We start from the raw sequence: 22,269 nt of genomic DNA, 5'->3' as shown, positions 1-22,269 counted from the left end.
TATTCTGGAAGAAACCTACGCCTTCTCAAAAAGCTCCATTTTTGTGCTAGGTGAACACTCTAGATGAGAAAACTCAGTACACAGAGTAATTACAAGGGCCTTGATTTTAAAAGCCTTCAGTACCACCAACTGAGGTAGTTTTTCCAAAACTTTCAGTAGAGCTGAACAGGCCTACTCGATTAGAAAAGGCACGCCGTGTTTGGCACTGTGCCTGAAAATGCTGAGTATCACACAAGGCTAAAATCTCATCTAGCTAGCAAAACTTTTATAGAAGTGTGCTTGTTAAAATACTCCATTTTCTACTTTGCCTCTACCTTGCTCTTTTGGGAAATTCCCCTCAACAGCTGCTTTCTACTGCCTTTCAATAGTGACATAATAAAATGCCAAATAAAAAGAAAATTGTGGTAATTTGCTAATAAGATACAATCGTACAGTGTTCACTATTGGTATCAGTAATGAATCCCAAAGTGGTTATAATACAGACAAGGAAATCAACAAACTGCACACTATAGTGTGCTTTCGGGGGCCAGCTCCATGGCTGCCAGACCTATGGCACACCAATGTCACTCACAGGATCCCAGTCCTACTGCTGCTGCTGCTGGTAGCATGAAACTCATAGAGGAGGACATAAGGTGAGGCCCTTCAGTGGTAGCTCAGCTGTACTTCCACATCTGAGAACGCCCAAGACATAGGAGGGATCCCTTGAGCATGAAGACAGAGAAGCATGAAGGCTGGACGGCACAAAGGCCATAAACAAGAGCAAACCAACCAACCAACCAACCAACCCAATCGTAGACCACTTCCGTCAAGGTGATTCACATTTTTCCCCCATCTGGATGATATGGGTACAAATTCAGGTTGGCTGTTTCAGCACTAGGCTCAGGTGCCTCTATGTACCCTTTTGTCTGTGACCTCTCTGAGCTAAAATTTGTATTTAAGGTTTAGTTCCACAGAAACGTAGACATGGAGCTGTCTACAAGCATCCATAGGGTATAGCTGGTCTCAAAAACTCTTGTCTGTCTTACTTTCTTCCCTCTTTTCTCAGACTCCCAAAGACACTAATTTACTGATGACTCCTCCCAGAACTGCCAGAGGAGAGCAAAGAAGCGAGTGTTAAACACACAAAGGCTAGAGCTTTACCTTTAACTGTGGTAGCTATGAGATAAAGGAAATAAAATGTCTCCAGTTTTCCAAGTTCTCTTGCCAGATAGATCCATAATCAAATCATTTTCATGACAAACGAAACAACAGAAGGTTGCTAAGTTTTTAGGTAACTGCTGTTCTCACTCAGGCAAAAAGTTAATGAGGTATTTTGACTAAAATGTTAAATAATGCCCCTATCTTAAAATCTAAATTTAGAGTTGATCATTGCAATGCCACAGATGATGCAGATGGTCATGGGACCCTTCCACATTGCTTTATCATTATTTATTAAAACTTCTTAAAAGTTGCATCAACTGTAACATTTAGCCAACTACACGATGCTATAACAAAGAAGTAAAACAGAAACACAAACATTCAACCTCAAGTAAGTCAGATCTTAAAACACAGAGAACAACAATGAAGGCAGAACTTGGCACCTACCCACTTCAGCCAAAGTTTTGATACATGACTCCACTGAGGCTTTCTGAGTTGGGTTTGGCCAGGTACAGTTGTAAATTCTAAAAGCAGACTGCAGTAGCTGAATAAAAACAGGCTGATGTGTCTAAAAACAAAAAGATAAACATGGAAGTTTATACTTTAGAATGTCCTCACGACTGTCCTAAGGTTTGACACAATATAAATCTCACACATGGGCTTCTTAGCTTTTACAATTCACCTACGGACCAATTACATTTGCTTTCTTCCTCAGGACAGGAGGGAATGCAAACCAATTGTGCACCCCTACAAAAGGCCAAAGCATGTAATTTGCTATCAGATCACCACTGATATCAAGCAGAAGCAGAAGGATTGAGGAGTCTTCCTGGCTCTCTGGTATACGTTCCTTATGTCCCAGGACATAGCATTTTTCTCATATAAGCAACCTTTCTTCTGCAAAGATACATCATCCACTGAATCCAAAAGAGCCAGCATTGAGTTGTCTGCTTGTCAGAGGTGTAAGGGGTAAAAATGAAAAGTAAGTATTTAAAGTATTTAAAAAACTAAGCTGCTAGCCAGTGACATGAGAAGAGTCAGAGAAGTTAGAGGAGGATACAAAGTTACAGAAGGAATCTCATTAATGGACTAAATTACATATTGGTCTGTCTCTCTTTTTCATACCTGGAGGCTGGTGCTGTTATCTGAAAACGGAGAATTGAAGAAGCCACTCACAATGCTCATTACAGGCTCAGTGACATATTTCTCCAGAGATGTGTCTGCGTGTTTACGATCCGTGGTTGTGTTACAAACCTACAGGACAGGAGGAGGAAACAATGAGATTTAGAACTTTAACTAAGCAAACTATGTTGCTTAGTATTTATTACAACCCATGTAATAATATTTATTCTTAGTACAGATTTTATAGAAAATCGATCAGAGATAAGTATCTTATGAGTTTGAGATGTATTCATTATAGCTTATCTCTCTTCTCGAAGATCACACTGTACTCACTGTACTTTAAATCTCATTCTCTTCTGAACTAGTTATTTCTGGTTGGCTGTCTGTTCTTTCTATGAAAAAAAAGATTCCCCTAAATCAGCACACTGCACACCACCTACATATTTAGACAGATTCAAGAAGAAAATGAAGAGTGCCTTCTGTCATGGAGGTAAGTTGGAAGAGGCTTCAGAGACAGATGAAACAAACACACTACATTGGATAGATTTCATGTAATGCTTATCTTCTTGCCACATTCAATACAAATGAGTGGCAAAGGTGAAGCTCATATGTAGAAAATAAATGTTTAAAAAAGAGGGAAAGAAAATAGCACACACAATACACAGCCTTCCAAATCTTAAGCAGACAACATTAATTAAGAAAGCCACAAGAGGAAAATAGAAAAGACAAGCAAAAAACAATGGAAGAAGAGAATGGATAGCACTGAGACAATTTTGGAGAACAGAAAGATGATTAAATAGTAGGAGGATATGGGCAGATTTGTAGAAGTGATTCTTAAAGACACTCTTTGGTACAATATTAAAAGTTTGCTGCTGCATAAAGAGGTCAAGTTTAAAGAAAGGAAAACATTGCTGGGATGGTATATACACGCTTAAGTATTTCTTCTGCTTGTTGTTTTTTTTTCCCCCTCAACATTTGTAAACATCTATACAAGGTTAATTATACTTTGCATATGTCAGTGGAAACTGTACTAAAAGGAGTCTTAAAAGGAGTCTACAAGTTGGAGTGCGAAAGGCAGGACTGGACAAACAAGGCATATAGATCATACTCATCCAACCTCTTCATTAGCCTTCAAATAAACAGTTCTAGTCAAGTTAAAAAATAAATGAAAGGCAAAATTGTTCTTTTTCACTTATGCAAGCCACAGACTTCCATAATGTTCTAGAGAATCTATGCATGAACAGAATTTATTGTGTTTACAGACATCTGGGTAACCTTCAAACTACCACCTGAGCTTTTAACACATAATCATGAATCTGCACAGTACATACTTATCATTACATCACCTTATGGATGGGGAACCGAAGTCCAGAGAAGAGGAGTGAATTGCTTAAGGTCACAGAGAAAAGTGGGTGGCAGAACTACAGACATAATACGCAGCACCTGAATCTCACACAGGGCAAATACGCCCTCTAATTACGCTGTGCCACCGTGACACTTGGACACTATAGGACAGCAATTTCACCAGCAGCACTTTAAGGAAGGTTACTGACATGACATCTGAAAGCACCCATGTTCAGTGCAAGATACGGCTTATGGGAACACAAAAGCAGTGTCATACGACAGGCAGAGAAATAACCAAAGAGAACTTGAGAGCTGCAAGAATTAGGCACCTGGAGGAGCTTTGCTTGTCTGCTTTTCTAAAACGTGTCAGAAAAACAAGTCATGCCTCCATGTAGTGCAATCTTATCCCTTCAAGAAAGGAAAGATTTTGGTCAGAGAACCAACAGTGGCTAAAATGGAACAGCAAGCATTTCAGCCCCCCAATTTGGGAAGAGTATGATACCTCCTCTTCCATGGTCCTTATGGAGATATCATATTGAGATACATAATCAAAACTTAGTTGGGAAAAAATAAATATATATATCGTAGAACTGAAAACTTCTTGATGATATTCTGCTTTTAATTAATCTGCATGGCAGTTCTGACTGGAACCAGCAGCTCTGAGGCTGAGAAATTGTTACCCCACTGGGAAGACAGTGAGCTGTGCAGCACCAGCACGACAAATTTAGAAATCACCAAACCTAAATTCCTAAATGCTGTTAGATTTTCCCTTGTCTAGAAGTGAATAAGTGTGGCAGAACCATATGCGGGGATACCGCTCTGCTTCGACACAGGTCTGAAAAATTCCCCTCTCGGAAGGACTTTGGAAATCCTCTCATCTGCTCTTATCCCTCTGCCCTTTTGGGGACCAAAAGACATTTCCCAGTGGAAGAAGAAACCTGAAATGCATGAAATGGAGATGAAGATTGAGAAAGCGGTGTTTAAAAGCCTCTTAAGAGACTTTGGGACCAAAACTCACATGAACAATATTTCAAAAATTCTGCAAAAGAAAGTCACGATGACTTCACAGCTGTCAGATCTCAACTCTGATTTTAATCCTGCTCAGAATACAGCTGCTGACTTACAGAAAGAGCCACCTGTGGAAAAGGGAAGCCTTTCCTGGAGCTGCACCCACCCGCTCAGTGATGCGCTCTCAGTCATACACAGGAGAAAGTAGGTTGGCAGAAACTGCAGAAAAAGGTGTCTTTGAAAGAGCAATTGCTTTTGGCAAATGGAATTTAATACACGCATCTGCCGACTGCCTGTTTTGCAAGGTATCACAGTGCTGAAAAAGAATGACAGTTGAGGACTAAATATTTCCTTCTTTGGTCTAGCAACAGATACAAAAAATGGTTTGTTTTTTTTCTTTTTCCTATTTTTCAGGTTGAAGGAATTCAACCTGAGGATAACACTCTCCATCTTTCACCTTAGTGCTCTCTAATGACAGACTCAGACTCAAAGCTCACAAACTCACCCACTGACAGCCATTTGTAGCAGCTAAAAGGAAAGCATTTCCCCTTCCCCCACGCAAAAGCATCTCTTTCAGCTCACTGCAACACAGAGGATCAAAGGGCTCTTTTTCTAAATGCTTTGAAAGGTATTGTAACATCTTTCATGAAGCTGACAGCATTCTAACAGTCCTGATAGCTACATAAAGCTGATGTATTTATAACTCAGAGGCTCTGCCTGGGACCCAGAAAACCAAATACACTCGATAACATAGAAGATACAGCTACCCATGGGGTCTGGCAGAAGAGCAGAACATGCCAGAGCACTTTGGAAATGTTCTTTTACTTCTTTTAGCTGATAACCTTAATAAAAAGGACTAATTAGGCACTTGGCCTAAGGACTTTGCAGGAGAGCAAAATAAAACTGTATTTTGCCATTTGGAGAAAACAGCACACGCACAAAATACAGCATTAATAATACACTCAATTTTCACCTCTGAAGAACTGGTGTCAAGTTTGTCCTATTAGCAGAATATGTGAAAACAAGCTCAAGGCTTACTAGCATCAGGATAATTTCAAATCACCTGGCAGCATGTCTCTAGGCTCACAAAGAGAACAGTGGGCAGAGTCCCCTTTCTGAATACACCAGCTTTAAGCCAATGAGCAAGGAAAACTGATCATGCCAAACAGCTGGGGAGGAGAGTCTGCTCAGAAGGTAAGTACCCTGATATATCAGGTAAGAGCAACCCAGAAAAGGATTTAAGCAAGAGAAAGTACTTCTTGGGGGGAAAACAGCAAGGTTAAAAACAGAATTGCCCTCCAAGAAGGTTCCCGATCTTAATTTTCAAATGAAGCTGGTATGTCCAGAAGGGCTTTTCAGCCAAGCAACAAGGCTAACGGCAAGAAAACTGAATTTGTAGAGGTCTCACTACTGCTGAAAACATCTACCATCAAAAAAGAGCACAAATATTCCTATGTTAACCCATGCCCCGAAAAAGGCAAAACCAAAAACATTTGTAAGTTTTCTGTTTCACAGAAAAATGAACAGGTCCCTGTGCCTATCACAGCACTAGTCTCTGCACTCATTCTTCCTTTGGCCATAAATCATTGTGACTATGAGAGTATGGTATTTTCTCCCAATAGGTTTCAAAGAAATGATTTTATGGCACACTATTACTTTGGTGTAAATGTTTGCTGCAGGACCTAATTGAGATTCTTTTTCCTTTTCTTCTCTAATTTCAACAAAATGAAGGATGCAAGAACTGAGAACCTGATGGATTATGAAATGTAATGGACCACAGACAGGGAAAGGATAGACATGCACTATGACAACATGCTCTATAATACTTCCAAAATACTGTCTGGCAGTCAAATACTGGCCAGCAGCACACACAAAAAAAAAACCCTGTTTCTACTTCTTGAAAAAGAGCAACTCTGCTAACAGACATGGATATCAGGCTCTTGCAAGAAAAATTACCTGCTTGAAAAAGTATATGTATTGCTTGATTTTTGTGTAGTCCTGTGTGGAGCCTGGAGTTGGACTTTGGATATTATACTATGCTGTGATTCTAGAGAATGGAACGCCTACACTACCAACTAAGTCCCATCACCTTGAAGTTGATAGCTTATACACTAATTGGTATTCTGAAAAAGTAGAGCTCTACACCTGCCTTTTGCAGCAGTGAGAATGTAGTGACAGCAGAATAAAAGACCAAAAAAAAAGGTCAAGGTCAAATAAGAGGAGACAAAGAATTTATTAATCCTTGATCCTCACTGCACCAACAGCAAACCAAGGAGATTACAGAAGTGGCTGTTTGTTTGTTTGTTTGTTTGTTCTAATTACCACCATAATGACAATTAATGACAATTAATGCACACTCCCAGTAGAAGGACAGAACGTTTTCAACCCTGTTTCTTGTGTGTCAAACCCACACATCCAGTTTATTTTTCTGGAAGTAAAGAGAAAGGGACATGGGTTCCAAGGTGCCCTTTTAGACAAAGAAGACTATTAGCAATTAGCAGGTTAAATGATGATAAACAAAATACAATCGAAATGATGATCTGTTAAAGATATTTATATTCAACTTTGAAAAAACACTGGATAAAATAAATGAAATTCACAAAAAGTTCAGTTGTTACCCCTGACTATACTGCAGTATTTGATACCTCATGAAACTTACCCTTGCCATATCAACAAGGAAGTTCTCAAATAACTTCCAAATGTGGTTACTGGCATAGATTTCTTTCATTTCCACCTCAGTGTCCACGTAACAGTGGTTAACAAAATTAACATAGGCAATTTTCACCTGCAGGATGAGCAAATACAGAAACAATATGAAACTGAACAACAGAAGCCATGAACATTCTGTTTTCTATATGTAAGAATACTGAAGGAATGAGACCATCCTTCCAATTCTAAGAAATAGCAATAACAATAATATTGCATGTTTGCTTCTAAAGATTTAAGAGATAAGTGTGGCAACAAACACATTAATGTCCTTACTGAAAGACCACGTTAAGAAAAATAGGGATGTTCTGCAAAAACTCTAATACCAATCCCCCATAAAGCAATAATAAAATTATTAATTTAATAGTTAATAACTGATATTAAAATGAAATTCAGACTACAAAGGCCTGGCTAAAAAATCAGTAACTGTCAAAATGGAAGACACCCATGTATTAATCAGCTGATCCTTGAGGGCTGATGCCTTGTGACAGGACTGCCAAATACCAAAAACGGTCTTTTACAGAGATGAGAATGCAATCCTTATTTTATGACAGCCCTATGCAGTGCTGATATTCAGAGTAGGTATAACTCAGACTTAAATGGAGGAGAAGGCTTTTGCAGCGCTGTAACTACAGCCACAGCAGTGCAGGACTTAACAAGAGGATTGCATTTTCACTCCTGTATTAAAAACTTGCACCAGTGCATTATAAAAATGGATATCCAGTGACTGAAATGTATGTATTAAATACAAACTTTGTCATGGTCAAAGGAGAAGAGATGGTCGCAGTTTAAAGAAGTCGGGAGAAAATTCTTAGATGTGACAGACTTTTAGGTTTCATTTGTTTGGGCTTTTTTAATTAGCAGCAGTTAACATCAATGTTAGGATGAACTATTAGAGGCAAAGCAAACATTCTGCTTCATGAGAAAAGAATCAGTTGATCACAAGTTGACTTTCTCATGGGACAGAGGAATTATGTACTTCAGCGAGGTCTAGCTGTGTTGATACAAAACCCGAGCTTCCAACAGACAGCCTGTAGAAATCCTTCTGACCAGTATACAGGGCCAGAACAAGCTCCTGCAGAGACCGTAAGAAGATTTATTTTGAGCGCATCAAATTTGGTGCAAGCATTTCTATTCTCATCAGCCTGAAGTATCACAGTTCTACTGAGCCATGACTGGTAGTATCTGCAGAATTAGGCCTCCATATGCAGAGAAAAAGAGTATTTGCCAGACTGCAACTGAATTTAATAAAACAAGACTTCACCCAAAATTCCCAGTGACTTCAACATGGGTAGAACGTTACTCTAGAACTTCCAACAGTTCAAAGCAGAGGAAAAATATCAGCCTGACATATCACTTAGCTTCCTCTTTGCAGCTAACAGCCAGAAGTTCGGCAGAGGACTATGCTGACAGTAGCTGGACCAACCCAGAAAAACAACAACAAAAAATTCCCCTGATCCCAAAACCCATCTATCAACAGGCAGCAAAAGGGATGGTTTTCTATTTAAAAAAACATATTAACAATCCTTTCGCATTTATTTACCTCCACAAGCAACATCTGTTTCCAGCCACTTTTCTGTGTAAACACTTAACTTTTCTGCTTCATCATTCAGCGAGTCTTACCTCAGGTATGCAGTCATCATGGGTCACCACTCTCACTATATCATCCAGTGGCAGGAGTGAATTGCACTTGATCTCTGTATATACATTCTTTCCCTCCGTACAAGCTGCTAGCAATTCCACTAGAGTGACGTGATACGCTAAGGGTCCACTCTCATCTGCTCGATCTCGCTCTGAACACATCATTTGGAGTAGAACTGGAAATGATGCTCTATCATTGTAGAATATCAGCACGTCTTCACCCCCATTTATCAGCTAAAAAAGATATGACAACACTTTAAGAATCCATACTGTGATCATTTTCTTAATTATTTTGTTTTACCTTTAAGTACACAAAGATTCCTTAGCTAGAAAGCCCCTCAAAAAAAAAATATATATATATTAGTCTGATGCTTACCAAATGCACATGTAAAAACAACAGCCAAGGTAAACTGCTCTTATCTACATAAGTGTAAATCTGAAATAACTCACCAAGGAATGAGCTCATGCAAAGTGAACTTCAAGTTTAATCTCAGTGTAGCTATGTGCTTACCCAAGACATAATGCTATCCTTGTTATTCCCACCATCTCAATGTCTACTTAAAGTTAATCGCTCTTACATCCTACTGTAAGGCGAGGATGCATTATCATCCCTGTTCTACAGATAGGTACCTGAGGTACACAGATATTAAATTTTAGGTACTATCTTACAAAAAAAGCCTGTGGCTCTCCCAGAATTTTAGAGACCCTAAACTCTTCTGCACCCCTGCTCAGAATCTGAAACAAAAGACATGTCTTCCTAACCTGTGGAAATGTGGCAGATGGGTCTTGACACTGTCGCTGTCATGCCAGCACTTCCATTTACCAGAGAACTGGTGTACGTGAAAAATATTTCATTTTACTACAAGTAAATTGCTCATCTCAAGATGATCCAGAACAGAGATGGATACCGGCAGCTCTACCTCAGCTGATGTCATGGAGAAGTTTTGTCCTGATATGGTTTTGAACATCTCATCTCCCCCAGACATATACATAGAATATACCTACTGCCAGTGCTGCTCTGTGAGCTTGGGCAAGACAGCAGACCTGTCTTCATCACTTTCACTTCAAGCATAGTGCACTCTTAATGGAAGTGAAAGTAAGTTCCTATAAACCCCTTCTAGTCCAGAACACAACTTGGAGCACTACAGCCATATGTATTTTGTGAATAAGGCATGTAACATAGTCTGCATGTGACATGAAATCACAGCTTACTGAATTCAGGAGTAGAAGTAAAGGCTGGTGGAGCTGTAAAGAAATATGAAAGCAGCAAGAGAAAGAATGAAAGACTGTCTCCCATAGGAGATGAGAAGGAACAGAATTCAGGAAAATTTTCATTACACTTTTCCAGTGTTTCAAACTGTGATTTCCTCTCAGCTTGATTACTTTTCCTTTGACAACCGTGTAGATTGAATTTTGAATTCAGTCACTCCTTTATTTTCTATTCCTCCTTTTTACTCCTTGGTTTTTAAAACGTTTCCACTCAAACTTTTCAAAATAGATATTTTCTGGACACTGAACAAAGGAAATGTTTAAACGGAAAAATGCTTGCAAGGGAAGAATGAGACAACATGGCAATTCAAAAGTCAGACATTTCACTACTCTCAATGACAAAAAGGAAAATAGGGAGAATATGAGTATTCAGAATGTTGGGAAGCTGACATTTTTAATGCTGATATCTGGAATACTATGCTCTTAAGATACCTCAAATAGAAAATAATACAAAAATCCACCCCTAGCCTTCTGAGAAGGTATGTACTCTGTAATTCCCCATTAGGTTGACAACTACAGTCCCATAATTATTTTCCTCTTATGAATGTTTTGCAAAGATGAATGACTGGATTTTTTTTTTTTTTCCTAGATTTCCTCAGTTACAATCTTACACCAAATCCAGACAAATCTGTTCCAGTACTGCTGATAAAAGGGCAAGTCAAATGGACCCCTTGTCCCTTTATGTACCTATCACTGATAAATGAGAAGAAATACCACAAGGTATTGGATTTGTGAAAAGTGATTCTGTATGTCATGTTTGCTACATGCTGACTGTGATGAACCACAAATCAAGGCAGATAACATTGCATAAGCATGGGAAGAGCTAAGGGGACGAAGTAAGTGCAAGGCAAGAAGATACTAGTGTATTTCCCCAACTTATCCATTTCTAATTGTGACTTGCAAAGGAAATCCATTGACCTATACAGAGAAGATGATTTCACTAAAAACAGAAAAGGAAGAGAACTATCTGGCGCTAACCGGATAAAGTTCTTGCTGAGTTCAGTGAACTCAGTGATGTTGGGCAAAAACAAACAAAACAAAGTAGTAAAAACGCATTTTCTTCCACTAAACTATATTTTACAGGAGTTAAAAATTCTATTAAAGTAAAATGAATGGTGACAGTATCAAAGGAGCTGCTGAAGCTCTGCAATGTATCTCCGAAATACTAAAGACAATAGAAAATTCTGCTACCACATTGATTTGGTTCAAAAGCAAACTCTACTTTCCTTTCTGTAATAATCTTTGCACTGGCAGACACTTGTTCTTCCAGGAACCTCAAACATGCTTGCAACAAGAAAAAGTGCCCTATGGGACACATGTAGGTAGAGTTCAGAAGCACTCTGTGGAAATAGGGACCAAGATATGAGAACACGCGAATAAACCAGATTGGGAATGTTCAATGTGTCTTATATTGAAAAGTACTCTTTCTAAAGACCTGTGTGCATGTGCTAAAACATGTAAATATGATTTGTTTATCCCTTACTTGCATTAAACAGGAATAAGATATAATTCCTGGGGGTAAAAGAAAACACGGGAGTAATTGCAGGAATACACCAGTACAGGTTGGGAGCTGATCTTCTGGAATGGGGCTCTGCAGAGAAGGACCTGGGTGTCTTCCTGGATGACAGGTTGGCCTTAGCCAGCAGTGTGCCTTGGTGGCCAAGAAGGCCAAAGGGATCCTAGAGTGCATTAAAAAAAGTGTGAGCACCAAGTCGAGGGAGTTGATCCACCCCTCTATTCTGCCATGGTCAGTCTGCATCTGAAGAACTGTGTAAAGGTCTGGGATCCTTGGTTCAAAAAAGAAAGAGATTTCCTAGAGAGAGTTTAGCAGGAAGCCATAAAAATTATTAGGAGCATGGAGCATCTCCCTTCTGAGGAAAGGCTGAGAGACCTAGGACAGTTCAGGATGAAGAAGAAAAGACAGAGGGGGGATCTCATCACTGTTCATAAGCATGTAAGTTGGAGAAGCTAAATGGATGGAGCCAGGCTCTCTTCTGTGGTGTACAGCAACAGAACAAGGAGTAAATGACAAAAATTGCAACACGAGGAGGAACTTGTTTACTGTGAGGATGACAGAGCACTGGAACAGGCTGCCCAGAAAGGTTGTGCAGTCTCCTTCTCTGGAGACTTCTCTACTTAGAACCTGCCTGTACATTTTCCTGTGTAAACTACCGCAGGAAACCTTTAGCTGGGGCTTGGACTTGATCTCCAGAGGTCCCTTCCAACACCTACCATTCTGTGATTCGGTGATTTTACTCTCTTCAGTAAAAATAAGAATGTTTCCTGTCTCAGATTCTTGCAGAAAACATGATTTAAATGTTGTACCCAAGTTCATTTCCTTTTTCATCATGCAGTCAATTTGAAAATATAACAATTTAAGTTTCTGATCTTATATATCAGTAACAAAATGTATTTAAATTGAGGAAAGTCTCAAAACTGTGTTTGATCAGAAAGTAAAAATCCATAAGAAGCTGAGGTGGATGAGGAAATATCTAAAAGCATTAAGACAAAAGAATGATTTGAATTATGTAAATCAAAGGCTTGTAAATGATTTCACATTTTAAAACACTTCAGTCAAACTGAAAAGGTTGAGGTAGATTTCATTAAAGGTTATCCATGTAAGCCAAAGTTTTATTTTCTCAATTAGAAGTTTTTCCTCTTTGTTGCTGCAGAATGAAATTTCTCCAGGTTTTAGTTCTGTTCATACCACAGCTACAGCTTATTTCAGTTTTCTTTCTGAAGATTCACTTCAAAAACACAAATGAACATGAAAGTAAAGAAAAATGTTAGTAGGATCTTACCTGGGCTTTTGGCTATGTTCTATTTTACCCACTAATCTCATTGAGACTTTAAAATAATTACAATTAAATGCATGGATGTCTGCAAGTCAAAGACCTCATTTATCAAGCACACTATACATGTAATTCTACTTGCATAAAAGTCAATTAAGTGTTGTATTAGTAACATTATTGGCATAAAAATATGCCCGCAAACTACTCTGTGGAATTTACCAGGTCAAACTCCATGTTTATCTAATTAGGGTAGCTCTACAAACTCCAGCAGAAATGCTCCAGAATTACAGCACTGTAAACAAAAGCAGAAAGTAGGAGGAAGGATCTTTACATGGTTACATAGTTAAAAAAAAAGTGGTCTACAACACTACATAGATAAATCCACTGGGATAAGAGTGTACTATGTGGCAAAACCATACCAGAATATGCAAGATGGATTTGTACACAGGATCCTAAGGTACACCGCAGGAAAACAAAGGTTTATGTTACCCAGATTTATATTACATCTTTTACATACAGACATCTTGTTATCAATATGATAACACCCACGTTTTCTTTCTAGTAGCTAACGCAGACGGCCCTATAAAATTAGACTACATTCCCTAAAAGACTAAATTGCTAAAATATTACTTATGACACTATTTAACATTCGAAAGCTACAAGGCTATTGTATCCTATTGGTAACAAGAGTGGAGAAAAGCAATCTCTGAACACTAACATACAAACCATTAACTCACCTCTGTCATTACCATGTCCTGGCATTTTTTCACATATTTGCCATCTGCTTTTACGATGGTCTGAAGGAAACGCAGGTATTCCACATGACGGCCATGGGTCTCAATGCAGTGTACAAAGTGCTGTACCACTCTCTCACTAATTTCATTACAAAGAAGGTAATTATTCATGAAGATATGGCGCATGGTTTCAGCTTCCAGAAGCTAAAGAACATATAAAAATAAAAATAGCAGATTTATTTTGAGATTGAAAGATTCACAAGACTGTAGTCTAGAGAAAGGCACACCACTAAATGATGACTGGAAGAATTCAGTGCCCAGAGATTAACAAGTAACCTTAGGGTTACTTCAATTTCTGGATTTAATGATGACATTTCTCTACCTTTTCCTAGGACTACAAAATGGTCCTAAAGTAGACATAAACAAAATCTATGCTCATGTGGAAGGTACTCACATACTCACAACACATTGTACATGCCAAAGCACTCCATAGGGAGTTTGGTATTAAAGACAACCGAGACCACATCGATACTATTCACCATTAAACTTGGCATAGAGATCCTCCAGAAAGATGCTTACCTACTTCTGGAACCCTCTATGGTTGATAGAGAGAACTGCATTTCTAGCATACGTATACGTAGCCTGATCCCTCTCTGACAGCATATCTCTTTCCACATTAATTACGGAGGGACCTCAAGCTTATTCTCGTATCGGTGAATAGAATTCTTCAATAGGAGCAGATCACTATTAAGTAAGAGATACTGCTAAGAACACAGTAGCCAGACTGTATACATTCCAGGAGCTTCTCCTTCAAACTCAAGTGTGCCCCTGGAGCACACTTCTATGTTTAGCATCATTTGAAAGGAAGTTTGTGCCACAATATGAACAAAAGCACAGTAACTGAGCTGACTGGAAGATCAGCTTCAAAAGAAAAAATGTGTAAGAGCAAATAGGCTCCATAGTTGGCACTTGAACTAAATGTAAATGTTGGACAGGATGAAATCTGAGATCCAGTGCCCCCCATGGAAAAGTTTGCACCCTTCACTAACTTCATAAGGAAATAAATAAATAAACACTTCCTTCAGTAATGTAGAGACACCAGAGATCTTCAGTACTAATATTCACCCTCTTTATAAAAAAAAACAAACATAAGCTATTCATCTGCTTTACCATGGTGTCGTTTTATACACCATAGTTGTAAACAGAAATATTTAAAGAGTTGGACTGTGACAAAGAGGTCTAATGCAAAGACAGTGATTAGCAAAGGAAAAAAAAATTATATTAGTTGAGTCAAATGGAAACACCACTGACAAAAATGTGCCAAGTTTTGCTATCATACAAGCTTCATGAAAGCATAATCACAGCATTTTCTTCCCTGACTTACAATCCAGATGTGAGTGAGTTAGGATGAATGGATTTTAACTCATCCCCATGAATTATCATAGTCAGGCTACACGAGATGTGATGATGTGACCCATGTTAACAGATACTACCAATAAATCCCATAGGTAATACTGTCTTATACTTTAAAAACAGCAACATTAAAAGCAATGACATAAAGGGCAATGATAAAGGAGAAAAGAAAGAAAAGAGAAAGCAGAGAAAGTATAATTAAATGAGATTATTTACTTAGCACTGTCATCTTCCAGTGATTCTATATTTTATTTAAAATGACATACTTACCCCCGGAGTTAGGAATAAATTGAGATTTTTATGGAGAAGAACTTGATTCTGAGGATTTCCTCGGCAGAAATTCTGAAGAAAAGTGTGGGCTAGATTCATAACTTCATTCATCTTTTCATCGCTCTGCAGAAAGAATTGATGAATACTTCAGCTGGACATACCTAAACACACTTGATATATCTGCACTATATGAGTTCAGGATGGAACAAACCTGAGCCTTTATAAGGTAAGAAATCTCCCTCTGGCAGAAGCAACTTATCCAGTTTCCTTTAGAGTCCATTAACACTGTACCTTACTGTGAAGCTACTTGACCATATGGAGACACAGGTAACAGCACAGACACTAAAGTTTCTAATTTGTTCCATCCAGCTTTCTTAGCCTCAGGTCTCATGGCTTAGTCTGCAGTTACAGTTCTCTTATGAAGTTCTGAAGGAACTGTGGGGTTTTTTTTGTGGTTCTACTACTAAAAATATAGTAATAATTGCAAGACAATAAATACTGAACTCAAAGAATGGTTTCCTAGTGCAGGTTTATCATTCCCTAGTTTACAAAGAAAGTGCTAAGTGGATTGATATTCAAAAGCACTCACTAGTCTGTAATAATTCCAACTTCTGAAAAGCTTTGGCTGTTATATAGTTATATATAAAATATGTGTGCATGTCTGTGTCAATCACATAAATGATCAAACAAATAACCTACAAAAATATATACCTCTAAACTCACTCAGATTTTATATTTTTTTTGTATAATACTCAAATTACGATGTAATGAACCACCTATATGAACAAGCACTAATTAATATATTGAAGAGAGCTGAATCCAGTGTCTCTATCATAACATTTATGTATTACACTCAGGAAAATGCAGCCCAGAGGTTTTATCTCTTCAGTGCTTCATGTAAGATCTAAAAAGATACTCTATTTAAAAGCTCATCTAAATCATTCACTTATATGCTCACAGTCACTAAATCAATACAAATCACATTATTTTATGGAAAACCTACAAGTGGACCTAAGTTAGAGGGTTGCCATCTCAGAAATATTGAAATGATTCCAGAATTGGTCCCTAAAAGCTTGTTTGTCCACCGTATGTATCTACAATAGCACTCATATCAGGACCTAATAGAGGAATTTAGATACTTTGCCAAAAGCTCCACTGAATCATCATTTATAAATGCACAGTGTGTCTGCAATTCTAAGGTTTACTCATTTTAGGAATGGGATGACAGCACAGTGATATACAGGAACCTAAAGAAGTCTATATTAACTCCTAATAAAACATGTTTTGTGTAGACAGTCATACTTAGACTTGATCCTGATCTCATCAGTATGCAGAGAAATCCATCATTATCTTATATTTGTACTGCAGCTCACAGAATTTAGCATGGAGAATTTTTCAAACTGATTCTTGGATCTTTTGCGATCTTTTTGTTGAGTTCATGTCCTTTACCATCAAAATTATCAAACTAACCTTTTCATAGGGTATCTGCAGAAGGTCCAAGACTACCAAGTGGGCACCCATATTCTTCAGCAATCGCTGCTGCTGATTTCGACACTTTTTGTTTTGAACACAAAGTTTACTGAGTCGAACCAAAATCTGTAAACAAATGAACAAACATGTAGGCAATGAAGTAAAATAAAACATTAAACAAAAACATAAATAGAGTATTTAAAAATAATTACTAAATCAATTTATCACACAAGCATTTTGAGCAAGTTTCTTGACAGATGCACCAACCTCTTTAACAATGTTGTAGTTATTGCTTTTATTGCTGTCTATCTGGGGTTTTTTTGTTCCATCCTGTATTGGACTCAAAATATTTGGCTCCTGTAATAAAGAACATATAACAAGAATAGATCTACTGCATTTTCCTCAATATCAACTAATTATGAAAGGCAACATGTGGACAAACAGCATTATAGCACCTCATGGGGTAGAGACTTAACATAGATAATAAAGATCCTACAGTAACCATCCATATGTTACTGTCCAGTGATTTATAAGTTTCACATTCACATCCCTCCGTTATTTCAAATTTCCAACATGATTTGAGACAATTATTCTGTCCTCATGTTTCTGATCCACCTAAAAAACAGCATACCTTCAAAACATTTATTAGATACGGGAAAGAATCAACTAGGAACTCAGGCACTATGAGAATAAAGACCTTACCAGTAGCACATTTCCAAGTTTCATTTTGCCTTCAAATTTTCCTAATGTCTTAGGAAAGAGAATTGGGCTAAAACAGACGTGTACACCAATTGGACTGTTTATGGTACCTGAAAACTCTCTCTGAACTTCCTTAGCTGCTTGTGAAGATTGGAAGTTCTATAAATTCCATCTGGTCTTAATTTCCAGCAGGACAAGAACAGCTGAACCACTTGGCCATGAAAGCTGTTTATAACAGTGTCAGCGCTGCTGTTCAAGCATGGTCATGTTGATCTATGCAACAACAGTGGATTTTTATTTGTTTAGGTTTGTTAGTATGCATGCTGCCTTCTCTCTGCCTGTTTGAATCAATACTTTGGAAGATATTTCAGGCTCTTTGCTATAATTAAACACTCTCCCCTGTTCTGGGACTGTGGGTTAACCAAGATTAATCTACCTGTTCCTTTTATCAGACTTCTTCCTCAATCAAAGTAGTTTTATAATCCATGTGAACCATACATCTTATCTGGAAATGCTGATCAGCATTAAACTGCAGAATCTATCCCTATCTCCTAACAAAATAAAAACCTGTTTATTGAACCCATAAGAGTATTCCACAGATGTAGTTATCAAGAGCTAATCACACCACTGGGATACCACAGACACTCAGCTGCATATCTTGCCTTGTTATGCCCCATGATAGACATTCTCTGTCACGCTTTTCCATAAGGGATGGGAAGTCATAGAGCTTGCACTGAGAAAGGTTCTCCCTGAGCATTTCTCCCCACTTCGGATATGGGATTTCAACATTTCCACAACAAAAGCAAACTACCAAAGACCAGAATAGGAGAGCAAGGAAATACTAAGCGCTTTAGAGCACTCAAAGTTTATCCCACTTGAAACCTCTCAGAAGTTGCGAAGATAAGAAATTCTTTAAGTTCTACTGTGCTGAATTCCACTTTCACCTTTTATTGAGTCCTTTTACTGAGACTGTATATTTCCCCTTCTCAGATGCGTATTTCTGGTGCTACATCATCAAAGCATCCTCAAGTGAGAAGACAATAAAGACACGCTTTTCATAGTCCGCACTAATCCATAGTCCACCCTAGCTAGAGACAACTAAGAGCCTTTATCCACTTTTCCTAAGTAAGGCTCAGTTACATGAGATCAGTTTCAGCATTCCTAGTACTATGTGATGCCTAATTCATGTCTGACTTAACTCCAAATACTCTCCTTATATTCTGAGCTCTGTTTCCTATCAAGATGATTATTATTGTTCCGTTGCAGAGAACTCTGGATACTTTGCTCAGAAAAACAGGGGTACTCTCAAAACTTCTGTTTCTGGAGTCATGATTACATGTAAAACAAACAAACAAACAAACAAAACAAACACCTCTAACCTAAAGTTATTAACAAGAAGAGGCTGAAAAAAATGACCCAACATTTTTCCATTCATTAAATACATAAAGGACCATTTTCTTTCCTACTGGAGCTAACCTTGAAGAAAAAATGTAGGAAATTGCACCCACTTAAGTTCATAAAGTCTTTATTCCTCCCCAGTTCTGAGACAATTAAATTCAGTTACTTTCTATCAGAGAAAGACTAGGACCTACACTGCCGCAAGATATCAGGATTAGCCCTTGAAAGATTGGATTTCCCCCCTTCTGAAGCCACATAAAATCTTCTTTCCCATCTGACAAGCCTAGAGTGTCTTCTAGGTATCTATAACTATTCACCGTCTTCTCAATGGCTCCTACTCTTTCAGGCTTCACAATACTGTATAATCTACACTTGGCTTCCAACATTTTTGCCAGTGGAGGAGAATCCACTAGGGAAGAAAATAAGGAAAGCGATGTGTTAGAAAATCACACTGATTAAAACAATGGATTAGAAATAAATACTGGGGGGAAAGCCTGCTCTGTCTACTATTATGCCAGAAACCTCAACCAGAGCAAATGTTGTAAAACTTAAAATTTTCTTACAAACTCACAGTGCAGCTGGACAATTATTTAAGGACTTCAGCTCTCACAGAAATAAAATATTAAAATAAGCAAACAAACAAAATCAGGTACTAATGGTTCCAGGTTCAAGCCCAAGAGTCTCAAAACACAAAATTCCCCAGAATCTGGAAAATCAAAGGTTAAGAAAAGAAAAAACAAAGCTGTTCACTTCAAAAATCTTGATTTTCTTAAGCAGATCTTCTGCTTGGTTGAGTGTAGGCTTGCTAAGGGTGTTTGAAAATGTGCACTCAATTGTGCTCCTCCCTCCTAGCTTCAAGAACAGATATTGCCTGCTCCTCCTAGCAAGTCAACACAGCTCCCAAGATGTGATTCCTACATGACTTCCATTATGTTGTGCTTGCTGGACACACAGAAAGGCAGGTCTGTGAAGTAAGAATGCAGTTACTGAAAAAGCAGAAGTGAACACATTGATAATGTGATTCAACACATTGATTTTAAAAAGTTTTAACTTCTATTCTGTCTAATCCTAAAGCCCTGACAGAATATTGGTCACTCTTGCTTTGCCATTTTGATTTACAAGATCATTAGTTTGCAGTTACTCATCAAACTACACATCCATACTGAAATAATTCTAGCAGCAAAGGCATTAAACTCACCTCTAGTGGCTCTTCTCCTCCTTTGTTTTGATTATCACCCCCTTCTCCACTCTCATAATTACTGTTTTTTTCAACCCACAGCTCTGATTTTTCTACAGTCAGACGCAGTTGATCAAGATCAGCCTTGATTTGCTTGTAGTTATCAACATCTTGATTAGACACCAGCAATTGAACCTATAAATACAGTAAATCATAAGGCTATTACAGCACTAGCACTTAATCTGGGAAGCTTATTCACCAGTTTAAAGTCTAGAACCTTGATTTCAGATGTTTTCTGTAATCCTCCCTGTGAAACTAAAATACAGCATATGTGGTGCTTTTAGCATTCATTCATTAAAACCTATAGCAGACCTCTGGTAGCCCAAAGCAGGATAGCTACAATATTCACATCATTCTCCCTCCTTCCTTAATACACTGCAAAACATTTTCAGTGTAAGTACATATTCACAGGGCCTTGAGCTCTCAACAGGGTAAGCTCTCATGCCACGAAGATGATCCTCCTGATACTACAGCAATATAATTTGAAACAGCTTAATCTACCAACAGAGCACTAAGAAAAAAGAAAACAAAGAAGAAAACAAAAAAGAAAAATAATGATATGTCAAGGAATCGGGAGATCCAAAGAAATGGTCAGAATGGCCAGCAACTTCATGGTCATCATCACAACCAAACAGTGCAAAATACTGGATCTTTAACACCATTAGTCCAGCTAAGAAAAAAACCCACAAACAAAACGTGTTTGAATAGCTCATGAACTGTTGAGGTTTGCATAGTTCCACTTTCTGAGCAGTTGCATCTTACTAAGATTGATCACATTTTGGTTTTCTTGAACCACTCAAATTGTCTGTTCCTGCTTTTCACTGCTATTTCTAGTTTATTTATTAACCATGATTTACACTTTTCCTTTCCTTGTAATGCTCTTTGCTCTCCCAAGATGGTTAATGAAGATGATACACCAAAAAATACAATAATCTTCGCAGTAAATCAATAGGCACCATTAAGAAATCTTACTCATTTAAAAGAATAGGAATAGGATAGGAAAACTGATAGGAACATCAAAAAGAAATAATTACTCGTAGGAAAATATTCACTACCTTATAATACAAAATTTTCATCTTCTTCTAGTAGCTTAGTAAAACCTTGTTACTTAGCAGAATTTATGAACGTTGCTCACCCACAGATACTCATATTCCAGAGTCTCTATACTCTTTTTTGTGAATTTACCAATTAACCTTCTCCTTCGTTTATGAAAACATGTTAAGCTACTCAAATCCTTGCTAACCTGGTAATAATAGCTATTTATGCACCTAATCTGCAAGGCCTAACATTAACATCCTGGTGGGAGGCCGTTATGCTACACTGCAAAAAACATTAAACAAAAGCTTTCCAGGTCTTTATCATTCATCTGTTTTTAAACAAGAGAAGCCTCCACATCTTACATAATAATGAGACAATATGCTAGCAATCTCCTGAAATAAACATCAGATGGTCTTAACAACATATGCTATAGGGTTACGTAACAGAGATGTGTCTGTTATCTAGCCCCATGACATCAGATTTCCCAATGCTAATCCCCTGACACATGGAGCATGCACATGCAGTGCTATCAGGACAAAAGAGTAAAAGCTGAAGACAGATTTGGCCATTTTATTGGTTTTCTGTTGTTTTGGCATATCTGTTTCATGCAGTGGATGCAAGGACTCCATGCAAGGACACCTGAATCACAGCTAGAACTGAAAACATCGCATTTATAGCAGTACTGCTTCACATCCAGCCTAGGTAATCCCGGAGACAGGAAAGTCTTATTGCTGACACAAGTGAACTGCTTGCAGAACATAAGATACTAGCTCCATCTCTGAGGGATCACTACATCAAGTCTCACTGTGAGATATCTGTGTCCCAGCTGTCACCATGGACATAGATTTTTCAGTTACAGATACACTACTAGAACATGCACTAGCACGCATGTTCACCTCCAATAAAAACAATAGCAATCTCTCTGTTGATTTGGGACCCTTAAGAAAAGTCCCTTAAGCATTGTCAAACCTTGAGGGATTGCTCCAGAAGTAAT

At 38.1% G+C, this 22,269-nt stretch overlaps 1 protein-coding gene across 6 annotated transcripts in view; it reads right to left on the bottom strand.

The window, feature by feature from the left end:
* Positions 1-22,269, bottom strand: part of ITPR2 (inositol 1,4,5-trisphosphate receptor type 2) — a 253,887-nt gene that overhangs the window by 128,121 nt on the left and 103,497 nt on the right. For all 6 annotated transcript variants that reach the window (XM_032446237.2, XM_085541626.1, XM_085541631.1 and 3 more), the window contains 9 exons: positions 20,199-20,372; positions 17,171-17,260; positions 16,904-17,029; positions 15,434-15,556; positions 13,754-13,954; positions 8,938-9,189; positions 7,268-7,393; positions 2,260-2,388; positions 1,585-1,705 (listed from right to left, as the gene is read on the bottom strand). In XM_032446237.2, the coding sequence (XP_032302128.2) occupies positions 1,585-1,705; positions 2,260-2,388; positions 7,268-7,393; positions 8,938-9,189; positions 13,754-13,954; positions 15,434-15,556; positions 16,904-17,029; positions 17,171-17,260; positions 20,199-20,372 (1,342 nt within the window). The remainder of the gene's footprint in view (positions 1-1,584; positions 1,706-2,259; positions 2,389-7,267; positions 7,394-8,937; positions 9,190-13,753; positions 13,955-15,433; positions 15,557-16,903; positions 17,030-17,170; positions 17,261-20,198; positions 20,373-22,269) is intronic.

The sequence above is a fragment of the Coturnix japonica genome, chromosome 1 (assembly GCF_054131305.1).
Source record: "Coturnix japonica strain WE chromosome 1, WE-NBRP24, whole genome shotgun sequence".
NCBI lineage: Eukaryota > Metazoa > Chordata > Aves > Galliformes > Phasianidae > Coturnix > Coturnix japonica.
This window is presented reverse-complemented; position numbering and strand designations above follow the sequence as displayed.